Here is a 23,820-nt window from a genome sequence, read left to right on the forward strand (position 1 = left end):
GATTGCGAGAGGAGGAGCGGCGGAAAGGGTGAGAGTGGAAGGTGGAGAGGCGCGGTGCTGGGACGAGGATGTCGAGACAGCAGGCGAACGCGCTTCACGAAAGCTCTTGGCGCGACGGGTGCACAGACAGCGGGCACCGCACGGAACCACTAGGCCCGTCGCCAAATGTTGCGGCTTCCGGCAAAACTAAACGCCGAGTGAATGACGTTGCCCGATGGAGACGAGCCCAGTTCCGCCGCGCGCCCAGGTTCCGCGTGCGCGCGCTCGATGCCTTTGCCCGAGTGACCGCCGCACCTGCTTCGCGCTGCGAACTGTCTCTTTCCTCGCCTGCACCGCCCTCATGCCTCTGTCTTCTCCAGCACTCCGTCGCACCTCCGGACGATGACCGCCGTCGCTGATGGCCCGTACCCGGACTCCGAGCTCCAGGACCCTGCCGACCGTCGCCAGAAGAGGCATCCCAAGAACAATGCAACCACTGGCGCCTCCGCCGCGGGCATGCGCGCCCTGTCGGTGCAGTTCGTGTCTTTCTATTTCAGAGCACCGATAAAGGCGTTCTTTAAAGCCCGCATAGAGTACGTCCGCCGTCGCTTGCCCCTTCGCCTGTGCTAATACTTCGCAGTTACATGGTATAGCTCTCTGGTCGCGCCCTGTGAAATACCGATACTTATACTCCGTCCCCAGGCCTATGCGAGAGCAATCAACCCACGCGTCCAGGCAAACTTACCGTGGTCGTGGCGGATGACGGCGCCTGCAATCCTCGCCCATGCTGTGCGGGAACACGGGTGGACGTTTATTCCAAACCAAGTTCTACCGCCTATGCTAGCAAACGTCACGTACGCCACACCTACCCCGCTGTTCGCATGGGATATTTGCTGAGTGTTTTCAGGATTGGAGCCGTCTTGTACACTGGCTACTTGCAGTGTCTTGGAGCCCTTCACGAACCGTCGTCCCATTCTGCAAAGAGAGTCTACCCGCCCGCACCCCCGCAGTGCACTTTCGCCGCTGGATTCGCTGCCGGAACCATTCAGTCTGTTATTGCTGCTCCTCTTGATGCCCTCCAAGTTCGCTTCCAAACCAGCGACATGCTCGAGGGACGCTACAAAAACATGTGGCAGTACGGAGCACACAAACTCCACGAAATCGGTCTCCGCGGCGTTTTTGCCGGATGGTCTCTATCTGTCCTCAAGGATTCTTTCGGCGCGGGCGTCTTCTTCACCACTTTTGAGTACATCAAGTCGCAGATGTACCACAATTTTGTGCGGGAGTACTATGGGAAACACAGGCCCGTGTTCGAATGGCACCCTTGGAAGTCGACCATCCAGTATATCGATGGCGAACGCCCAACTATCAAGCCTCATTTCATGATGGAGCCGGCATTCCTCCTGCTTGCGGGTATCGCCGCATCTGTAGCCCAGCAGGCCGTTGCGCACCCCCTTACAGAAATCCAGAACGTACATTATAGTCGTCTCGAGTCCATGGATTTCGCTGCGCAACAAGAGAGCAACAGACGCTCCGTATTTCGTCTCTATTATCACGCTTACGAAAAAACGTTCGAGCAGTGCCGCATGCAAGCTCGGCGCATGGGAAGTTGGAGAAAGTGGCTCTACAAAGATTTTTTCATGACCACCATTCGCCAGGTTCCCAGCACCAGCGCTGGATTAATCGTCTTTGAGATTGTCCGGAGAAAGTATGGCCTCGTCGCCAACCCTGCTAGAATAGAAAAGGATGGCTATGATATTATGTTGGACTAAAGTTGCCAACATATGGATTTGTAGAATAGAAGACTTGTTAGAGCGCATTGGACGGCGTTGTATGGAGACTCAGCTTCGTAGGTCTGCTTGTGTATACTAGAAATCACTGCTTGTAAGAAAGTAAATAGAACACAAATCATCTCTCGATTCGAAAAGAAAAAAGAAAGGTCTTATTGACATATTTCAATGATGTGGCGCCAAGCCTGAGCTTGAAATAAATCAGCGGAGTCATAGGGTCACTACTCATGTACCATATCCGCGTGACTAGTAAAGGGTCACGCTTTGTTTTTGACCGGCAGGCCAGGCAGGCCTCCCTTTGTGTGAGGCTACGGCGGGTTGTTTGCTTCATGTAGATCGATTAGGACTAGCGTAGTTTGCTACTAGGTGGTGCTATAAAGCACCACCAGCAGCCTTCACCTATCGATCATCCTGCTTCACCATCAGTTTTTATAAGCAGGTCGGAATTCTCAGACATAGTATGTGTTATGTCTTGAGCTACGATATTTCCATAAATCATACGCCCGAGCCTTTTAATGGAGCATTTCATCGATTGTAGCTACCATACATTCGTTACCAGTTTGGCCAGCGCGCAACTTGGGCAGCGACTTCTGGAGCCGTTGGTCCCAAAATCATCCTCCACAAGCAATTTGAAAAGAGGAGCGGGGGTCAACAATCTAATGAACGCACATGACCAATAGTGTAAGAAAGATGCCAGCAACCCACGTGTGAAGAGCCCCGAGGTAAGCGACCGGGTGAACGGAGATGCTCAGGTCCGTGCTTCGTTCCCGGATCGAGCGTGCCCATCACCGGGGCCAATCGCCGGGCCCCGGCGCAGTCGAAACGCATAGCTCACCCAGAAAGCTGCGAGGGCCGCTTCGATGAGCAGGAGCAGGATCGACTGGACCTTGATCTGTGCTGGGGCACAGCTACTGCCGTCCCCTCCATGCCTGCCACCTGAATGTGCCCCGCCCACAACCGCACCTTCTCCGCCACCCGCATGTGCTCCCGCGGCTCCCGCGCCGCCTTTGTGCTGCACTGCATCAAGCGTGCTGGTTGACTCCGCGGCAGCGCCTTGGGGAAGGGTGAGCATGAAGTGAACCACCCAGAAAAGCATGATGGCGACAGTCAGAGAGGAGCATAGCTTCAGCGACTGTGACGCACTGTTATCGAAAGGGTCTCCACCACCCTGGCTCCTTTCCGACAAATCCTTCGTGGACTCAAGTGGTGCGGGAGGCGCTGGGGGGATTGCGGCGGCCATTGTTGGCTGAGGAAGGAAGAACAGGAAGAGAGTCGTCCAGAAGCCTGTCAGGGAGATGAGCAGAAAAAACACTCTCAACTGTGCTGCCGCAACACTCCTCAGTGGCACTGGATTGAGAGGATAGGCTCTCTTGACATTTGCGGGTGGAACTGCGGTGTGTGCCGAAGGTGTGTGACAAGTTGAGGTCACCGAAGACTGAGGGTCCATGGCTTCATTTGATTCTGCAACCTTGACCGCAGGAGCGTAAGCTTCTCCTACAGCTGGAATGGCATCATCGACGGTAGATGTTTTGCTTCCCCAAAGATCGCGCAAAAGGTGCGCCCCAGGTACGCTAACGCCATGTCCTGCATTGATGCTCTGAGGACTCTGCGTGACGGCGCTTCCACCGGTATGGCTGAGCCATGCACTAGTGGTCGAGGTTTGTGTAGGTGCTGAGACTGGGGTGATACCCACAGCTGACGCAATGGATCTTCCCCCAACCTCAGAACTGGGCGTGACAACCGACGGTATGGAGAATATATTATTGAGGTTAGTTGTTTGAGGACCCAGAGTGACAGTGAGAACGCCTTGGTCGTCGCTGGATGAGGCAGTAGAGGCGGAATCGAAGGACATGGCGCTGCTGAGTCCACTCTGCAGGGGGATCGCAAGCATAGGCATGAGATACATGAGTAGCTTCATGTTGGACAAGAAGTCACTGGAGTTGCCCTGCTAGAGTAGGATGGCCGAGCCGCAGTGGAAGGAAGATGGGGAAACGAGGAAGTGGGGTTGTAAGTGGAGGCTTTTGTACCTGAGAAAGAGGTCACGCTATGGGAAAGTCAAATGTGCCTCTATGGGCAAGAATGGCAACGGCCTCGTGGCAGACAAGAACACATGGGCTCGCTGGAACAAAGAGACAAACCAAAGAAGGGCCTTCATGATATAATTGAACATTAAGATATTACATGCAAGTGGGTAGACATGATAGGAAAGGATTTTCTGGCCCAGTTGACAAATGGCAGAGACGTTGGCTGTTATCGTAGGCTTCGAGCCGCGTGAGCGTTCTACTCAAAGAATACTGAAGAAGTGTGTGCACCTGTTCAAATGAGCGTGGGTAGGCGTTGATTTCATTGGCATGGGTCTTTTAAAAGGTTCATTCGCGGATAGTTAACGACGTCGCGGTCTGCAGAGCGGTTAGTTCTTTTCCGTTCATTACTTGAAATATCTGAATACTTACATCGTTGTGTTGAGCCACCTCATCGAAAACGAGGACGGGTTGGGTGTTGTAACCGATGTCACCGCTTCCACCAGGGTTGAAAGAGGCTGAGTAGCTGATGGTCTGATCTCTCCCAAAGGCACCGTCGGGTATGAGTGCAAAAATAAAGGAGGCGGTACTAGAAGAGGACTCGCTCCGGCACTTGGTTTTTGTGTAACGGGTGCGAACTCAGGGGTCCATTGCGCAGAGGAACTTGCTTCAGCAACCAATGACTCAGACAGGGTGACGGGGGATGGAGTGGATTCCGCAACAGCAGGCTCCACGGATGAAGATTGAATATCCAGCAGCAAGATAGAGCTCAAGTTGTCCAGTATAGCTGTTGAGGTTGCGGACAGGCTGTCAAAAAGGGAATCCGGCTGCGTAGCAACTGGCGTCGCGGAAGCTTCCGAGCTCACAAACGCCGGTAAAGTTGAGACTTCAGTACTTGTCGCTGAGCTCTCTGCAAATAACAGCGCAGCAGAGAGGGATTCTGTGAAGAGCAGGTTGTCATCCACGTATATGGTAGATGTGCCAATAAAGACCGTTTCCGTGCTCGCGTCCGTGAGCGTGGTTGTATCCCTAGGCTTTCCGTTAGCATCCCCCGAATTCTCGTTGAACCCTTGGAATTAAACTCACTCTTCTTCGATGCCAGTTGAAGAAGCCATCTCCACCGTTCTTGTCCTTGTGGTCGTACTTGTTAATTGTATAGTCGGCAGCGCGCCGGTGCCACTGAAGGTCTCGGTAGCTGTGGCTGGGGTGCTGACTGGTGTACCTGCCAGTCCGGAGTCCGTTGCGAACGGCCCGATCCTTGGTCCTCGACTGATCGTTTCGGCCTCATAGACGTGGTTTAGGATCATTTCGGTCGACAGGCTTACGGTGGTCGTGTTTCCAACAAATTGGCCATGCACCGTGCCAACAACATATTCACCAGGTCCTTCGGTCAGAGTGGCAAGAATGTCAACGGAGCTGGTGAAGGTGGACGTCAGTGTGACGGGAAGGACAGCCCAAGATTCCTCCATGTGTATGCAGTCTTCCATGGTGTCGTTGCCAGGGCGTGGATGGCAGACCTTGACGTCAACGTCGGCAGGCAGCACGCCAGTGTTAGCTGTCAGGGATTGCCAGGGAGCCATGTAGTAAGTAGTGCGTAGCTGGACGGACGGGGCGGCCGTGATGGTCGAATAGCTTCCATCGGGGCCAGTCACGATGGAGCGCGACGTTACCATGGTGGCATCAAACTCGCTGGAGAAGGTCACATCCTGAGTGCATCGAGAAATGGTGACTTTGCTGGCGATGCCAGGCAGTGTTGTTGCACAGATGGTGGTGGTCTCGGTGTAGTAAAGGGTGTCGCAGGTAATGGGGCCTTTGCCGAAGATGGTGGACGTCGAGTTCAGGAAAGGGAAAGTGGACTGCTCAAGTATATCCAAGGCAACGGGAGGGCCTTTGCATGTGGTGATTCGGGGAATGTACGTGGTCTCGACCTGGCTCTGCTGGGTGATGGGTGTTGGAAGGGCGGAGGGTGAAGGGTAATAGTACGAGAAGACTGTGGAATTGGGGGTGGGGGAGGTGAAAGCCGCACTGGGGGTAGCTTCTTCAACAGCCAGAGTCACGGTGCTCTCCAGAACATCCGAGTCAATGGACGGCGGAACGAGCTGACGCCTGTCAAGTGGTTGCACTTCATTGGCATGCTCAGCCAGCTGCTTCAGCCGTTGCCGCGGTAGGCCATGGGCTTCATGCCTGAAGCGGACGGCAGCGGAAACGGAGGGAGTAAGGAGCGTAAGGGCGCAAAGCGCAAAGAAAGAGAAAAGCATAATGAGAGACTGAAGTTGGGCGCTGTGGGGAAGAAGCGAGCGACTTGCACAGCCAAAAGCGGGCGCAGTGGCTTGCACGCCGACATGGAGTATTAAGGCCATGAATTGAGGCGAAGTTTCAGGATGGCATTTTTCGTCCTGGCCACGCTACGTGCCTGAGGAGAAACATCAACACTGCAAGGGAGGAATGTTCAGAGGCAGGAAGCATCCCTGGGCTTGCCCAGACAACGCGCCTAGCATTTGACAGCGCACCTCGACATGATCGGGTAGCAGCCGCATGAGGGCGTGCAGGTGGTCGGGCCGTGGGGCTTGTTCGGGTAGTGAGGCTTGTTCGGGCAGTGAGGCTGGTCCGCGCGCGAGGTTGAGAGTCGAGCTGCTGATCGCACTGCATGATGAAGGTCCGCGCCGCTCCTAATCAAGCAATAATGCTTTTTTCCTTGCTGGCTTCGGCTTGATATGGACCGTTCGCCAGCAAAATCGGGCTGTTTGGCGCGCGGGGGTTTTCATTTGGTGGCCAAGACTGCGGTGACTGGATAGGAGTAGTCAATGAGGCACAGGGCAGAGCACGGACGGACACAACACAGAACAACAAGACAAGCGAGCAGGAGCAATAGTGTCGATGGTCAAAGTGTGGCGCAGCAGGAGAGATAGGAGAGTTGGCGGGGACAGATGAAAGCGAGCTCCAGGGAGGCGAAGCAAGAGGCCGCAAAAGAGCCGTGGGTTTGATTGTGAGCTTCCATCGAAGAGCGAGCATATTTCGACCTCCCCGTCTCATTCTTGAAGCGGATTCCGCTGAAGGAGTTGACCGCTCGTGTCGACAAGCGCGAGGCTAGGGTGGAGCTCCGTATCGCCAGTACGAGCGAAAAATTTGGCGTGCGGGGCGTGAAGAACACGGCGAGTGGGTCAAGGCGGACGCAGGGCTCAACGGCGCGGGAGCAGACGAGCGTGGTGAGGATAATGGTGAGTGCCGGGGCTCGTGTTGGCCGAGTGGTACGAGAGTTGTGCGATTAGAGCGGTTGGCAATGACGATGGGCGCAGGCTCGGTGATCGGAGCAGTGGTAGCTCCGCCGTACGAACCACAATACGAAAAACGCAGCGGACAGCGGGAAAGCAGCGCGTGCCGAGGCCGAAGCGAACTGCCCCGACCGCTCCGCATCCATGGCTGACCAAAGCTCGGCTGGCCCCGGAGCCATTCCTGCTTGCAAATTCCAGAAGACTTCCGTTACTTCCGGCCTCACAGAAGCCCGACCCGCGACGGTGCGCCGCTAGACGTGCGCGCGTGACGGCCGTAGCGGTAGCGGTAGCGGTGATGGAAGAGGCGCTCCGGTGTCATCAGCAGCGCTCAGCTGTCGCCCGGCGGCCGGCTAAGCGCTGCCGCACGAAGGACTGAGATCTATGTTCGGCGTGAAACTGGCGCGACGCAGGAGGGAAGACTGAGGCACCCAAAAATAAAGGCAGCGGCACGGTTGGGCCGAGCGGAGGCCTCGGCTGGCGATTCGCGCCAGGCACCCGCCGTACTGCCGCCAGGGACCAGCACCGTGAGACGCCCGCCCTCCGCCAATCTCGACGCTCCGCCACTGGCTCCCTCCCGCGCCGCTGCTTCTCAGGAAACAAGCTCGGTGCGCGCCAGCCATGGCTCCGTGCGGCACGCAGTCCCCGCGCTAGCCCGTGCCTGAGTAGCGCCCGACGGCCATCATGCGTGCATGCGCTGGCTCTCATAAGACTCACCACTGCCCAGCAGAAGAGCCGCCATCTCGCACGCAGACTTTTACTTCTGGAATCGCATGTGGAGCCGACTGCGCTGTCCCGCCCAAGCCAAACTCCACATTTCTTTCCAGAAGCCGAGCCCGCCCTTGCAGCGCCCTGATTCGACCGGCCTTGTCACCGCCCAGCCCACCGGTCAACCCATCGCTCCTCGTGCCACAAGCCAAGCCGACGCCGTGGCTCCAAACAAAACCGCCCTCACCTCCCGCTCAGCAGGCAACCGACCTGTCCAATCCCGCCCACCATGCCTGCCATGATGCTCACCACCCTCCTCCTGCTCTCCTCCCTCGCGCACGCCGCCCCGCTGCCGCCAGCCTCGTCGCAGCAGTGCCGCTGCGCCGTCATGCCCGCCAGCACGCCCTTCTTTCCCTCGTTACCAGTCTCGCCCTCGTCAGCCTCGTCGCAACGCCTCGTAACCGACTCGTGTGCCGCCCTTGGCCCCCAATTACAGGCCTGGCGCGAAGCTCCTGCCGACCACGCTGCCGACGAGGCTGCCCGCCTCGAGAAGTGGATCGCGGACCAGGACCCCAAGGTCGCAACCGCTGCAACCGATTTGCTCTGGGGCAAGAGACCCATTCCCACCGCTGCTGCTTTGGTCGCTGCCGCGAGAACACAACGGTCCAGCGAAGGAGACGCGACGCCACAGGGCAGGATAGTGTGCCGGAGTGTTGAGGTGACGGAAGAAGCTGTCGGCAGCTTCGAGGACGCTCTCTACGCCGACACAACATCGGCGGAGAAAGCAAGAAAAATCGAGGCGCAAGACTCGCCGGATAGCAAGCACAACGGCGATTGTGCCGACAAAACCCACAAGATGTCGTTCGTCGACCAGATCGCGGACGCATGGCGGAGGCCGGAGAGGCACATGTTCGCCCTGAAGCTCATCGTTTTCGTGCTCATCATGCTGTGCATGATCGAGCTGGGAGATGACGTTTTTGCTTGGTAAGTTCCACAGTCTACACGCCGCGCCAATGCCCAGACTAACGTTCTCTCGTGCAGCATTCGCAGAAGAAGAAACGCCCGCAGGGGCTACGCTAGACTTTCCGGCGGCGAGAAAGCTTTGTACAGACCGGACCTGGAGTCCATCGCCGAAGTAGAAGAGGAGGATGATACCCAACTGCCATAAGTGCAGGCTGTCGCTTATATTTTGTCTTGTTTGTCCACACATTACTCCCTTTGTAATCACCGTTGTTAGCGATTTGTACTGGTTACGTCGACACGACGAGCAGCATGATTTGGTCATTTTCCGGCGCGTTGGATTGGGTTTTAGTTTTCTTTGTTGTTCTGGCATTTACACATGATACCACTATCGCTACTAGGAGCGGGGAGGCTCTGGGTTACAGGAAGACGGGTCCATATACCATTGGGGAAGAGACGCATGGCTACATCAAGCATGTCTAGCTGCTCGGCTTGCATAGATGCCGCAAGCAGGATGAGTTGGAGGTCGCAGTCAATGAAGATATTCGCAGACCTCAATTTCGCGTCTCCGCCATGGTGCTCTGAATCATGACTGCTCAGTCGAGTCAATTGCGAACGGCTTCACAAATTGACAGCTTCATGCTCGACGGTTGATCCGGCTGATCGAGCTGATCCAGCTCACATCACTACCGCAATGGGACACCGATGTACCACCAACAGCTCGCATCAGGGCAGCTCCCCCATCTCTGGCTGACCCCGGACGAGCCTAGCTAGTCAGCAACGACAGGGTCTGGAATCCAGCAGCACGCTTGCCCCACGCCACGTCGAGCCAACTCAACCACCAACGCCTCGTCGATCCACAACTCGACGCGGGCGGCCGGCCTATCACGGGCGCGCGGCGGAACGCTTCATGGGTCGACCGCCTAGCTTTCCAGCGGCAAACACCGCACAGTCAGAAGAAATGTGCATGGGGCCCTGCTAGTCATCCGACGTGAAACTGCCACAGGACGGTGTTTGACGCGCCCGTGGGGCTGCGGGTACCGGTGTTGGGCTGGGCTTAGGCGGGGCCTTGAGCGGCAAGCTTCCCGCTCCATTCTCTGCCTCACATGCACCAAAGCCCTCGTCCTTTGTCATGCTCAATTGATGGCGCATTGCAATAGCTGGGCCTCTCCTATAGCCCGAAGCATGAGAGACTGATTGGCGTCTTACACTGTACGTCCCGAAGAAGTGGGCCTATCGCAGAGGCCCCGCCTTCCGGAACATTCGGCCGTTCGGGCTTATCGGGATCCATATAGGCGCTTAAACAGTTTTTGAAGAATGGGCTTTAGCTTTTGCCCATCGTGGCGCTCCGAAATGCCAATGCTGCGTGTGAAACCATCGCGGTGGAAGCGCCCATCCCGGTAGCGCTCTGGCTCTCCTTCCCCATTTTTCTCTTCTTTTACAAGGGCTAGGGTTTCACATACTGCATCTCGCGGCTATCTCGCTGCGAGGCAAACAGCGAACATGTCTAGGCGGCGCTATGACCACGATTCTTTTTCGGCAAGACCACGCCGGGTGACTGTTAGTACTTGCCTATACAAAAGTCATCGGATATTACTAATATCTACACTAGCGCCGTTGCTCTCCGTAATGACTAAGAAACAAAGTGCTGGCTAAATGTAATCACTCTGATTCACTTACACTTTCACTCTGAGCGGAGGTGTGCACTGCCATCATCGCTGTTGCCTGCGCTGCTTACATTGCTTACATCGCTTAGACCGCTTCCGCGCGAACGGTCCGTGAGCTATGCCGGAAGGATCAGCCAAGCCGATGGTTGTTGCCTGTGTGCTGAATAATATCATGAGCCGCATCAACGAAGATCAGCAGCGGCAGCTACGGTGTTCGGCGACCATGTGAATCCGCTCTAAAAATGTCAAAAATTATCAAGTGCTCGCAATTTACTACACAAAGACTTAGCAACAAGGTCCCGCCTTTCCTCAGCAAAGCAGCCGCTGAGCTCTGCCACTTTTACCGCTTGCTTCGCTGTCACCCGTCTTTAGCAAAGGCCATCTAGTCCTGCCCTGCCACCCTCAAAGCGTCCCTATCATGATATAACAATGATGACTACGAGTACGAGCAGGATTACGAGTACGAGCATAACTACGAATACGAGCAAGACATAGAAGACGAGTAGGACGGAGAGGATGAGGAAGATGAACTACGTGATGCTGTCGAAGTAAACGTGTCGCCGTCTACTATCGCGACTCTCACTGCTACGAGCTGTGCGCGACACAGGCATCCGGGGTCGCTTTGTGACTGACGCCTCTTTGCGCCTATATCACCACTGCATCCCTCCTACGCTCAAAATCCCTTCCTACCAAGGCTTGAACAGTGTCTTCTCCCTTCGACAAGGAATTGCACATCTGCGGTAATGTCGTCGATGTCGACTCTACAGAAGGCCCTGAAATCGCGCAGCATCGCATCGAACTTACGTTGGCTGTTCGATTCGGGGTTGATATAGCCCGTTATGGCTACGTTGAATGACTCTTGACCTCGGTGGGAGTTCACTGTAAGCTTGCGTCGATCCTCCTTCTTGATCTGCCACTGATAAAAGAACGACGTTGCGTCCCGTGATTGGATATCACTCCCTACTACCTACAAGATTAGCTGTAATATCTAAGCAAGATATTTCAATCCTCATTTCAGAGAGTGTGCGAGCGCTTGGTAACGACTGATGTTTTTTGTTTTGCCCTGCAATCTTTATATACAAATATGCACTATTTCATGTTTTGGTGGGGGTATCGACCTCTGCAAATGTATCTGACCGCAGTCACAACCCGACATACATATCAAGATTCCAATCCCGAGAAACGCCGGAGTCCCTTGACGATGCACGTAACCCATCCGTTCCCAAGCCTCTAGAACTCCAAACGTTCACTATTGCCGCCATGCACACACCTTGGCCAGCAACGAGGAAAGAAAGAAGGAAAGAAAAAGGACTCCCACAACCACCATCACTTCCACGGCCGATGCTCCTTCGGATCCTTCAAATCCAACTTGGTCTTCAAATCCCCCGTACTCTTCACCTGCATCTTCCGCTCCGCCTCCTCCTCCTCCTGCTTCCTCAACTCCTCGGGCAACACCCTCCTCTCCAAGCTCACCGGTAACACCCTGCGCCCGCCCACCGCCTTCCCCTTGCCCAGGCTGTCGTCCCACCGGTCGTAGTACAGCTGCCACCGGAGCCCGTCGACGGCTTCAGCCTCGTCCAGCTCGACCGCGACGAAGCCCTCCCACCCCTCCAGCGTGACGCCCTGCTCGTCGTCGGTCCAGTCCCACGGGCCGACGACGTGCGCGATGCTCTGCGTGCGGTTGCCGTGCGTCACGAACAGCGCGTCCTTGTCGGCGTACAGCCAGTTGAGCATCGGCGGGTCCGTCGGGATCGTCGTCACCAGCCCGCGCTCGCGCGGGTCGCGGTCGTCGTCCGGGTACATGATGTAGAAGCCCGTGAACGGGTGCGGCGGCGGGACGCCCGCGCCCGGCTTCGGCGAGACGGGCATGCCCGTGTCTGCGTCCTTGGGGCAGACGTAGACCTAAGGAGCCGTCGAGTCAGACGGAGAGATTCATTGAGAATACGACAGGGGAGAGAAAAAGAAAAGGAATAAGGTTAAGGAGGAAAATAAAAATAAAATAAGCTTACTCTTTCCTTGTGCAACACAATGACGCCTCCGTCCAGCTCCTCCCTCTTGCTGCTCTTGGCGTCGCAGAAGACGTCAATGTAGAACTTGACCATGCGCGTCTCGTTGGCGGCTTCCTTGTTCTGCTCCTTCTGATGGTGCACGCCCTCGGCGACGCCCGTGGTCACGGGGATCCCCGTGATGACGCCGCCGTAGAAGATGCCCATGCCGAGCATAGCCATCTTGTCTTTTTTCTTTTCTTTCTTCTTTCACCGCTCAGTACGTCCGATGATGGGCTAAGTGATGGGATCGTCGGGCTGTGCCAAGATCGTCGGTCGGGAGATGAGGAGGCTGGCAAGATATACGAGTATATTGCTCGTGCATGAACTTTCCAGGTTTGCGGGGAAAGAGAGGTGTGTGCAGTTAGCTGGCCGCTAGAACGACGTCTTGGTAACGCCCGGGCCCCAGCCATCTGACGTCACGACGGGCAGGGATGATAGCTGTATTGACTCGTCCCTGTTTCAGTGGCACTAGACGGTGCGGAGGAGCTTCCGTGGTAGCTTCCGCAACACGGTGCTCCCCATACACCCTACACACAGTAGCAGTAGCCAGAACAAGCTTTGCTCCATTCCCAAGCCAAACTATGCCGAGTAAGGGAAAATTACAGCTGGTATTGAGCCAATCAATCATCCGGGCGTCCTAACTCTTCTACCGATGTGCTTTGCATCTTTCGTGTACAAGCAAATGCTTCGACTCCCATGCTTTCCTGGCCACGCTGCAAGCCGCCTTCAATGCAACCAAAGCAAACGGAAAACGAGAATGCATTCTGGTATACACATGCCGCTCTCAGACCAAACCGTGCAATGGAAATAGTGGCCAAGACCCCATCAACCAAGTACCAACAACTGAAAGGAAATTAAAATGACCGAGTATGCCTTCTGTTCGCCACAGTGCACCTCGTGAACCTGTGCCGTCCAGCTCCCCTACCTTCCTAGGTAACATAGTCAAGGAAAATTAAGAGCCGACAGGCGCTTGGGATATCTCACAAGGCTCGACCCCCGCCAGATGCCATCGCAAAAGAGGAAAAGAAAGGGCGCCGTTTGGCATGTTAGTGAGGCTGGTGATGTGCCTGAATCACGCCTACTCCTCCTGGTACGACAGCTTACGCATCTCACCGAGACGGAACCTAGCCGCCGAGAGCGCGTTCTCGAGTTGCAGAATCTCGACCTGTACCGGATTAGTGAGCAAATGTTATTGCTGGGTTTGGGAATATCCACGTACCTGCTGCTCCATCTCTCGGACCTTGAACTCATGGCCCGAAAGCTGGCTATAGTCCACGGCTTCATCTCCCTCACGGTTGCGCTCATTGATGATGTCTTGAACCTGCCGCACAAGCGCACGGCATGCCATGGTGACCGCCTTACTGGCAGCCTCCAGGCGGTCCTGAGTCTTAGACATGAAGCTAGCCTTGACGCGCGATGCTGCGACAAGCTGTGCTGTCGATGCTGCCACGTTGTTGGATGCAACAATCAGTTGCTCGGGGTTGTTACGTCCGGCAATAACACCATCGGCCGTCTCAATAAGCACGTTCGTTGAGTTAGCCACCGCCTTGGCGGCCGAGATGAGGCCTTCGGTCCAACGGTTGTTCTTCTTGTAGAAAGCCGTGCGGGAAGAGGTACCCTTGCCCTCACGCACAATCTCCTGCTGCGACTCGGTGGCCGCCTTGATGAGCCGGGCGATGGCGTTGGTAACCTCTATGGCAGCGCCGAGGATCGCGTCGTGGATTCTAAGCTCATACGTCGAGTACGAATCGCGTGACCTGTCCTTGAGCTTGCTGAGACGTTCCGTGGCAGCGAGAATGGCGTTCGCGGCGTTGGCCATCTCACGATCAACGAGATCACCCAAATCGCCCCCGTTTGCAGAGATCTTGTTCTTCGGGGCGAAGGCATCTGCCAGTTTCGAGAGCTTTTGCAGATTCAGCTGAACCTCACTGTTGCAGTTGAGAACCACGTCCGTCTTCTGCAGATCCTCCATACCCTCCAGGCGGAAAGACTGCAGCGAGCGGAAGAAGCCGACCGTTGATTCGGCGGAGTGGCGTGCAGCAGCCAGGAGCTGATCGCCCTTCTTCTCGTCCGACGCAAATCTCGTGAGACCCTTGGTGTTGCTCAGCACGTCGGCAATCGAGCTAGAGAAAGTGTTGACGGTGCGAATGATCTCGGCGTGTGTGCTGTTCGGGCCGTCTGCGATGAAGTTGTTGAAGGCTGTCGAGAACTCCATGGCGCAAGAGGCCGCCTTCTCGATCTGAGACAGGACATAAGCACCGGAAGCGCTCTGGTTACCCGCTTGCATCGAAGAATCGAGCTCGTACAGGGCATCGTCAACGCGCTGCACTCCGCTCTGCAGGACGGAGTCTATTATCTCGCTGATCTTCCTAAGGTTGTCGAGGATGACCGTGTCGAAGACCTCGTCACTGGCAGTGTTCGACACCTGCTGGTTCATCTTAAGCTCGTTGAGCTCCAGTAGCGTCTGGTCCATTCCCGCCTTGAAGATCTCAAGCTCGTCTTCCTTCTCACGCAGCTGGCGCTCGAGCTCGGAATCTCCCTCGCGGAACCTCAACTGAACATCTTCAAGCTGACGGTTCTTGTTGCGCAGTGCCTCCTCGAGGTCCGCGATTTCGCGGTTATGTCTCGAAAGCATAGCAGAGAGCTCAGAGCCCTTGTTGCGGTCCGATTGATCGGCTCTATCCAAGGCCAAGCGCAGCTCACGCTGCAGTTTCTCAACCTCGTCCTTGTGGCCACCAGTGGTCCTGTCCTTGTCATGGAGGGCGCGGTCACGTTCGCGGATCATATCCGCCAGCTCGAGGTTCTTGGTCTTAAGCTCGCGCTGGAGCTTCTCGCGCTGATCGATGGCCTCTTGGGCGGAGGCAGCCTTGAGCTGTACCGCCTTGAACTTCTGAAGGAGCTCCAAGTGCTCATGACGCAGCTGGGAGTAAAGCTTGGCAAGGGCCTCGTACTTGCTACGCCAAGTGTTGAGCTGCTCCTGCAGTGCGCGGATCTGGTCGTCCTTAGACTGCGACTGCTGGGCAAAGTTGCCCTGGATGGAGTTGAGCTCGCCCTCCAAGGCCTTTACGCGAGCGTCGTACTGTTGCAGCAAAAGTTGGTCCTGCTGGTACTGGTTGCGAGCCGCAAGGTTCTCCCTCTCCAGCTCAGCCATGTGCCCCTGAGTCTGCTGAGCGAACTGATCACGGGCAAGCTGCTCCTGAGCCATCCGCGCTTGCTCGGCGGCCATTCTCTGCTGCTCTTCGAACTGTTGCTGGGCAAGCATTTGCTCCTGTTGTTGACGGCGCTGGGCCTCTTCCCACTGCTGAGCCAACCTTCTCTGCTCAGCTTCGTATTCGTCCTGCTGCCTCTTCTGCTCATTCTTCCAGAATTCATTGATAGGCTCGGGGTCAACGGAGGCGGCGCGCTTCGGGGTCTCGTCCTTAGGTCTGGCGGGCAAAGCGGGGCGATCTTCGTCTTCTGACAAAAGATTGGGCGGATCCTGAGGAAGCTTGGGCACGGTAATCAAGCTGGTGAGGTATCTGAGATTGGAACATTCATAGTAAAATTTGACGAGACGGTAGTGCTGAGCATCGTAACGTCCTCGCAGGGGAGCGAGGGCCTCGTCATCGCCGAGAGTTGTGTGCATAGCGCGGAGCATGCTGGTGATAAACTTGTAGATACCGTAGCTCTCCTGCACAAGCGGCACCAGGGCGGAGATGCGGCACTCATTGTTGGAGCCGTTGCGGAAGTGAGAGAAGATGAGCTTCTGGAAGGAGTCGATCTGGTCCTGCAGGGTCATTAAATCGGAGATGGTCTCGTAGCCCTCGTTGGGATCGTTGATGGACTTCAAGCTGATGTACTCCTCATACTCAAAGGTACCGTTGAACTCAGGGTGCTGCCTGTGGAAGGCCAGCTTGGCCATGAGGTAGTAGACGTATTCCGAAATCAGCGGGGCATATCCTGCAGAACGGACAGGGTCAGTACAGGGGAAGGCCGGGCGGTGCGGGGCGGGTACCTCTGATGCCTTCGCCGCCGGAAACACCACGCTGGAGGCTCTCGAGGAAACCAATGTGCGTCTGCGCTTGCTTGAGTACTACCGGGTGGCCCTCCTGGAGCACCTTGTGTATGGTAATGAGGGCCTTGAAAGTCTGGACCTCGTCTGCCAGGATAGGTTGCCTATGATTTACGTCAAGCCCGCCTTTGCTGCGCAGCTCTCGGGGAATAACCCACACTTTCATGCCTGCCCAAAACGAGTCGGAGTTTTTGTGGTCCCATGTGTAGACAATGGCGGCGCGGACGTGCTTCCCTGACGGGGCGTGAGCGAAGGGCCGGGCAGCCGGAAGGACTGAGGGTGCTTACGCTTCGGCGCAGTTTCATCTGGGGGCGTCTATGGTTAATAAAGAAAAGCCGGAAAGGATTGGGACGGCTGCGGGAGTGACGCACCTATACTGGTAGCTTTGCGGATGTTGATGGCAAGCTCCGACTCCTATCCGGCAGTCAGTGGGATGCGCGGGCGGGCCGGCGGGCAGGAAGGCCGGGGAAAAGGATCGCATGGGCGTGCCACACACCTGCTTGCCCATATCGACATTGCGTGAGCCGTACATGGCGACGGCGGGTGCCTGGCGCTTCCGGGCTCAGGCGCAGTGGGGAGACGGGGGATGGGCTGTTGGCGGTTGCGGGGCGGCGCACGGCAGCGGGGGACGATGCGCGCTGGAACAGATCGCTCGAGCTTCGCGGGAGCAGGATGGGGTAGTTGTCGGGGGTTGGGGGGTCGGAGGGAGAAGTATCGACAGTAATTGCGATTGCCAGGCTGGCGCTGCAGCACGGTGAAGCTCCGTTGTCAGTGGGAGAGGAGGCGGCCGCCGATCGCTGCCAAGGCTCTCCGCCACGGCTGTGCGTCAGCGCCTTCCGCCGCCCGCCAGCTGCCCAATCCCTACGCCAACCCAACCTTCCTTGCGCGTTTTCGTGGACGGTGACGTTGCCCGTGCTGCGCTGCGGCAGGGCCTCGTGCGCCTGCCCTCCTCCCATTCGTCCCTTGCCCGCTGCCTTAATTGATGACCCTCTGCTGGCACCTTTCGTCGCCGCTTCGCTGTCAACATTCAGGAAGCTTCCTTACACGAACAACCCCCCGCAGACGTCACCGAACGCCAGCTTCGCCGTCGTTGCGCAATGCCGTGGCTGCCTTGTTGGGCGCCCACTACGTACTCGGGACGCGTGAGCGTCAATGCGCTCGTTCTTCCCGGTCAGATCACGTTTTCATTTCTGCAGCTCTCGCGTGCACAACATTTCATTTGCAAGGCTATTTACAAGAAATCCTAAAGCGTCGCATCTCCATGCATTCGTCTCTCGTCGTTCGCTCAAACAGTGAGCGTGTAGTTGACCGCGTTACCGGGCACACGGGGGTAGAACTCAAGTGTGAAGGTGGTCGTCTTGCCAGCACTCACGACCGCCTTGACCGCGCTGCTCGTGAGGATGATGTTCGACGCATCCCAGTTCCACTGGTTGCTGTACGTCGTGTGCGCCGCCTCCAGCGGGCCGAGGTACTGGGTCCAGTCATCCACCAGAAACGTGCCGTCCGCCGTCAGGGCCTTGACCGTCGCCGGCTTGCTGAGGCCCTTCCACGTGATGGGGATCGTGAAGTCGGATCCCGTATCGGCCGCCGCTGCCGTGGTGCTGTTGCTGTTGACGGTCGGCACGTCCCACTGCACGATCTGGACCTCGATGTCTGCGCCAGCCGAGAAGGACAGTGTCAGGTTGGCCTTGATGCCGGGCGTGGCGTCCTCGGACACGTGCTGCGAGAGGAAGGACTGGGTGAAGCTGATGCTAGATCCATTGACCGAGTAGTCGGTGCCCTCTGCGAGCGGGTTGCCGCCGGCGCTGACGCTGGAAAGGGTGTTGCCGTTGAAGAGGAAGGGCAGGCTCTGCGCCGCCACGGGCGTGCCAACCTGGTGCCAGATGTACGCCGAAGTGAACTGGCTCGTCGCTTGTCCGTCCTCAGTGCTGTCGGGCAGTGAGTTGGACACGCCCTTGACCGCGTTCATGTAGATGTCAATAGCGCTCTGGTCTCGCCAAGAGTGGGCGGGGCGGTTGAGGAAGTCATTGCCGTTGTCCCAGAGGATGGTGGATGTGTTGTACTTGTTCGCCATCTGGATGATGAAGTCAAAGTACTTCCAGCGTGCTGCAGACTCGGTCGCCACGGGAGAGGCGGCCCATTCGCCAATGACGAGCGGAACATCAGTGAAGTTGTTGCGGATGTTGGCAATGTCGGCCTCGAGGGTGGCCTTGTCGTCCTCGGAACCCCACCTGGTCTTGCCCCAGGCGCTGAAGATGAAATCATAAGGAGAGTAGTAGTGGTACTGGATCGCCCAGGGGTTGCTGTAGTTTCCGCTCGGCGGCTCGAAGTACGTGCTGGTCTTGACGCTGTCCTCGGCAAGACCGGGCAGCGTAACAACACGCTGAGGGTTGAAGCCACCAGCGTCGTTGATGGCCTTGAGCATGATGTTGTTGAGCTTGTTCAACTCCGCGCCGTGCTCAGCAGTGTCACCCGGAGGCTCGTTGATGGGCTCAAAGCCGACAAGCTCAGACTTGCAGGCCAGCTTCTCTCCAATCTGGTACCAGAGCCTGTAGAACTTCTCCTCGATGAGCGTATAGTTCGCTCCACTCGCAGAAACGTCGGCCCAGATCCAGCTGTCGTGATGAACATTCACAATGGTAGAGAAGCCGCGGCTGGTAACCATATCAACCACCTCGCTCACTCTGTCCAGCCACGCAGGGTCGACAGTCCAGTCGGGCGACTCTGAAGTAAAGTGATAGGCCCATGTAACTGAAGATTTGGTGAGCCATACGATCAACAACAGTGTCTACTAGCCCGATACGTACCTGGAAGGCGGATGCCCTTGAAACCGGCAGCCTTGACATCGTCGAATGTATCCTCGGTGACAGGTGCGTTGCCCCAATCGCCCTCGTCCTCCACGGCGTCCAAAGTGTTTCCAAGATTCCAACCGGGATTGAGGGCATCGACAAACTGCTGCGCAGTGATGGCGTTGAAGGTGCCATTACAAGTGGCGGCAGAAACGGACGACTGCGCGGCCGAAAGAGGCAACGCAGTTGCCGAGCGCGCCAGCTGCGAGAGACCGGCAGCGTAAAGGAAGGACTTCATCATCAAGATGTTAGTCAAAAAAGAACGAATGAACAGGTGCCTCGAGGACCAGATGCTGAAGGCAGGGAATGCAAGCCGTGCAGTCAAGGAGAAGACTGAAAGAGCGCGGCCGGGCCTGAGGTTATATCCAAAAGCCGAGACGGCCTGCGGCTCTCGAGCAGCCCCGCCTGCCCTGGAAGCCGCCGGGCCGCACATCCCAGAAAGAGGCCATTAGGGAGGTATGCGAAGCAGCGGAGGACTTGTCGAGCGAGAGCGACCCTCCTGATCGCCCCCTCCAATCTGAATGTTGCCGGGAACAGCGGTGACGTGCCGGGGTCGGTTAAGCATAATGATTGAGTGGGCTGGAATAGAGGGATCCGTCCAATGCCGTCGCTCTCTACATTCGACCTCGTTGCGAAGCGAAGGGTCCGTGTCCGGAGTTGAAACGCCCCGCTTGAAACAGTGGCCAAGTCATGCAACCGCTCCGTGCCATTGTACAACACGAGGTATCGGTGACGGGATCACGCTGTTCGTCGAATGATGGGGGGACAGACGCTGGTTAGCGTGCGGTGGGCATTCGTGCAATAGAGCCCCGCCGGTGCCGAAGAAAGGATACCTGGACAAACACTCGGCCTATCATATTTTGCCCCGCCCCTGTTTAAAGCCCCAGAAACTTCGCGCTAGCCTTCGGACGTAGACCCCTCTGTACAAGCTAAAATAAATGAAGTAGGGCGCGGCAAGTAAACGCCCAGGAACCGACGGTCCGCCGTCCGCATTGGCGAGCCTCGCTTTGGTCTCTCGGCCGTTGCTATCCTCTCCTCTGTTCCCTCCGCTACAACGCCTCTGCCGTATGCACTACGCAGGCGTCTGTTCCGCTTCCGAGCTACCTTCAATGGTCCGGAGATGCTCGCGACAAGGCACGTCCAGCCGTTGCGGGCACGCGGCGACTCCCCAAGTTCTTCCGCCAATTGCCCGTTGTTGATCATCGTCGACAGCCATTGTCACAGCCAAACAGGCCCCTGAAACAATAAGCCACTTACCCGACAACGCGGTAAATTCCTCGTAAAAACCAAAGAATCGTAACCGCTGGATGCACGTGATGTCATCGCTCGACTTTATCCGCTACATATTGCAATATCGCCTCAGCTTGGTCTTGAGAACGGCCAAAGCGACCATCTTTCTTCTGCGATCACTTCCGGATGAACGCCAGCTTCTCCCTCAAAGCCCTTGTCTCGCTGTTGTATTTCTGCTTGAGAGTGTGTTTGACACACCCGGACCAAATATTCCATCCTCTGAGCCATCATTAATCGGCCATGTGAGCATCGAGCAACAGGAGCTGACGCATGAGCACCGGGAAACAAGCAAGTAAGGAAAGGCGGCATTGAGTTTCCCCCAATATTCCCATCACCGACGCTTGATAATCACTACGCAGTAAGCCGTAGGAGAACATAAAGAGGTCTGTTTGCATTCGCCAGTACCACACCTCCGCCATGTCAAAGAGCCCAAAAGAAGAGATGATTTTACCAATGCCCGATTAAATTAGCTTACAAAGAGCCTGCCCAGGCGAGACCAGATGGTGAGAAACTGACGAAAAGGCAGGACAAGATGAACTGGAGGGAGGAAAGCAGGAGATGAGAAAAGAAGGAAACACTGGAAAATAAGAGAAAGGGGTAGAAAGAGAGAAAAGAGACATAGAGAGAGGCAACACGAGAAGTAGGCAACAATTGAAAAAGAGATTCGCTGTCCTACCCGTCCTGATCACATACTGTTTTCCCCCAACCCCAAACGCCATTTTATCGGGATTTTGCTTTAGTCTGGACGAGATACTTGCACCAACCGGAGCGGAGGCATGGTCGATTCCAACCCACCACGCGTGCTCGTTTCGTCCGACGAATGTCAATAAAAAAGCCGAAAGGAACTTCTGTAGTGTCGCTGAAGCGCAAACCTTCAAACGTCTGCTCGGAGTGTCGCCATCGTCATCCTCGCGTTTTTCACTCGGGACGCGGTCGCTTCGCACCATGGGGATTCCAGTTGCCGTCGCCACCGCCACCACCACCACTTTGTTGATTTCCGAAGAAGGCCGGGTTGAAATGCGGTTGTGCACCACCGCCGAAGCCGCCTGTGAGAAAGAAGGATCTGTTAATAAGACTGTAGTCTGCCATGGAGTTTGTGCCCGAGCGATAACCGAAACCGAAACCGGGATGCCAATGTAATGAATGACTTTGTGCTGGAAGGAATTGAGAGTCGGGAAGAGAATGTGATGGTGAATGTTGCCGAGGTTTTCGTTGGCACCCACGAGCCGCCGTGTTCTTTCTCGGCGGACGTTGCGGGTCCGTGCCTCGCTGATGATTGTGATAATGGGTGGTGTTGTGATTGAGTTGGTGTTGCCGAGTTCTGTGATGGCTGCCGTCTTGGCTGAAGGCATACTCACCTTGCATGCCGCCCATACCCATGTTCATGTTTCCTCCCATGCCGCCCATCATGCCTGGATTCATTCCCATGCCCCCCATGCCGCCCATCGGTCCCATGCCACCCATCATGCCCGCGTTCATACCATTGTTCATGCCACCTCTTCCGCGACCCCCCATGCCGCCACGCATCCCGCCCATCATGCCGCCACCACGACCAAAGTTGTTGAAGCCCATGTTGTTCATGCCTCCCATCGGCCCACCGCCAAATCCACCCATAGGCCCACCACCGAATCCACCACCAGGCCCCATGCTACCGCCGCCCATTGGGCTATTGAAGCCGCCGCGGTTGTTGTAGCCCATGCTGTTCATACCACCGCGGTTATTGAAACCACCGCGACCGCCGCGGAATCCACCTCCGCTGTTGAAGTTGGTGTTCATGCCGGAGCCGCCACCAAAGCTTCCGGAAGAGGACCGGTTGTCGTTGCGGTTTCCATCCTTGCGGTTGGGGACATCCTTAGGTAAAGTTCGGTAAGGGTTGACGTGGGGTGCATGGTAGGAGGCCGAATGCTTCTTTGCATATTGCTGGCCCTGACCGAAGGATTCTATTGTATGCTTAAGTGCAGTTGCGGCTTGCGGCGAAGCCATCTCAACAAAGCATTGGCTGCATCGCAAAATTAGTGATCTGGGGTGCGCGCCCGTGCAGGATGATGGTCAATGAGCAACCTACCCTTTGCTCTTGCCATTGACTTTATGCTCGTTGAAGGTCACGTCGACCAGCTCGTCCTCGCATCCGCTCTGGTTGGTCCAGCCACGAATGTCATCTTCATTAGTCCACCAGTGAAGGTCGCTGATGAGCAGGGCAGTGGTCGCGTTCGCATCGACGGGCCGGTCGTCGGCGCCTTCTTTGCGCTTGACACCTTGCTGGACGGGAGCTTGCTTCGGAGGTTGCAGTTGATTATGGGAAGAGCCACCAGTGCTCGAGATTTGTTGACGCTCATCAGCATTGGCACTACGGGAGTCGTCCTGTTTGACAGAATTATCGCGGCTCTCTCGCTTCATCCCGCCATTGGGGTGGGCATTGTCGGCTTGCTGAGAGGCGTCAGGCAGGGACCCCCCGTGGGCCTCTTGTTTGACTTCACTATTATTGTTGAAGGAGTCCTGAGGGGCGTCGTCGCCGTAGATGTCGATGTCGAAGTTATCGTCGTCAGCCATGATGAAATTAGAGAGATCTTGTAGATATTATTCTGCCTCGAACGGAAGAGAGTCTGCAACGGTCGGGGATTGATCAGCAGGGTAAGATACAGAGGCGTCAACATGAGCCCCGCCGATAGCTGCCAAGCAAGGAAAGACATGAAGCAAGCAATGCGCAGACAGGAGAGGTAGTGATACATGCAGAGTGAAGTCGGCGGTCATACGTACACTTCCCTCTTGCTCAGCAGAAACAGATCGAAAACGGCGCTCTCAAAGGTGTGTATGTGTGTGTGAGACAGTTCTTGAGCGTCCTCTCGCCTCGGGAGCAGGCGCAGGCGCGAAAACAGGAGGTGTTTGAAGTGCAGACAGGCGTGGAGCGTCACTTGGACCGGTACAGGATGAGAGAGCCCCTAGAATCCCTGGAAAGACAGAACCACGATATCCTCTTCCTCTCAACGACGACAATGAGATGGCCGCACGTATCGCAGCCACTAGACGTCCTCCTCCAACTGCTTCCCTCTCGCCGGGCGGTCGCGAGTCCTGGGGCAAACGCGGGCGCAGGCGCAAGTTCGTAGACTGAAGGCTGCGGAAGCTGCAGAAGCTGGGAACGATGGTGCTGCGCCGGACGTCAGCTGTGGCCGCGCGACAAAGTGAATGGT

The 23,820-nt window shown here is 56.4% G+C and overlaps 7 protein-coding genes across 7 annotated transcripts; 2 read left to right on the forward strand and 5 right to left on the reverse strand.

The window, feature by feature from the left end:
* Positions 1-381: 381 nt before the first annotated feature.
* On the forward strand, positions 382-1,751 carry SLS55_003299 (uncharacterized protein; the record flags this gene model as incomplete). Its single annotated transcript, XM_066774777.1, has 4 exons — positions 382-572; positions 620-626; positions 682-728; positions 887-1,751. 4 exons carry the CDS (start codon positions 382-384, stop codon positions 1,749-1,751), a joined length of 1,110 nt encoding a protein of 369 aa, XP_066634896.1.
* Positions 1,752-4,678: 2,927 nt separating this feature from the next.
* SLS55_003300 (uncharacterized protein) lies at positions 4,679-6,048 on the reverse strand (the record flags this gene model as incomplete). Its single annotated transcript, XM_066774778.1, has 2 exons — positions 4,679-4,700; positions 4,877-6,048. 2 exons carry the CDS (start codon positions 6,046-6,048, stop codon positions 4,679-4,681), a joined length of 1,194 nt encoding a protein of 397 aa, XP_066634897.1.
* A 2,008-nt stretch (positions 6,049-8,056) lies between these two features.
* Positions 8,057-8,755, forward strand: SLS55_003301 (uncharacterized protein; the record flags this gene model as incomplete). Its single annotated transcript, XM_066774779.1, has 1 exon — positions 8,057-8,755. One exon carries the CDS (start codon positions 8,057-8,059, stop codon positions 8,753-8,755), a length of 699 nt encoding a protein of 232 aa, XP_066634898.1.
* Positions 8,756-11,720: 2,965 nt separating this feature from the next.
* SLS55_003302 (uncharacterized protein) lies at positions 11,721-12,607 on the reverse strand (the record flags this gene model as incomplete). The annotated part of the gene is made up of 2 exons (XM_066774780.1): positions 11,721-12,296; positions 12,404-12,607. The coding sequence occupies 2 exons, from the start codon at positions 12,605-12,607 to the stop codon at positions 11,721-11,723; spliced, it is 780 nt and encodes a 259-aa protein (XP_066634899.1).
* Positions 12,608-13,520: 913 nt separating this feature from the next.
* SLA2 (sla2 Src-like adaptor 2) lies at positions 13,521-17,025 on the reverse strand (the record flags this gene model as incomplete). Its single annotated transcript, XM_066774781.1, has 7 exons — positions 13,521-13,607; positions 13,662-16,381; positions 16,437-16,597; positions 16,652-16,727; positions 16,781-16,798; positions 16,865-16,907; positions 16,990-17,025. 7 exons carry the CDS (start codon positions 17,023-17,025, stop codon positions 13,521-13,523), a joined length of 3,141 nt encoding a protein of 1,046 aa, XP_066634900.1.
* Positions 17,026-17,778: 753 nt separating this feature from the next.
* SLS55_003304 (uncharacterized protein) lies at positions 17,779-19,580 on the reverse strand (the record flags this gene model as incomplete). The annotated part of the gene is made up of 2 exons (XM_066774782.1): positions 17,779-19,244; positions 19,301-19,580. 2 exons carry the CDS (start codon positions 19,578-19,580, stop codon positions 17,779-17,781), a joined length of 1,746 nt encoding a protein of 581 aa, XP_066634901.1.
* Positions 19,581-21,550: 1,970 nt separating this feature from the next.
* SLS55_003305 (uncharacterized protein) lies at positions 21,551-23,182 on the reverse strand (the record flags this gene model as incomplete). The annotated part of the gene is made up of 3 exons (XM_066774783.1): positions 21,551-21,714; positions 21,991-22,631; positions 22,698-23,182. The coding sequence occupies 3 exons, from the start codon at positions 23,180-23,182 to the stop codon at positions 21,551-21,553; spliced, it is 1,290 nt and encodes a 429-aa protein (XP_066634902.1).
* Positions 23,183-23,820: the final 638 nt, after the last annotated feature.

The sequence above is a fragment of the Diplodia seriata genome (assembly GCF_021436955.1).
Source record: "Diplodia seriata strain FDS-637 chromosome Unknown scaffold_3, whole genome shotgun sequence".
Taxonomy (NCBI): Eukaryota; Fungi; Ascomycota; class Dothideomycetes; order Botryosphaeriales; family Botryosphaeriaceae; genus Diplodia; species Diplodia seriata.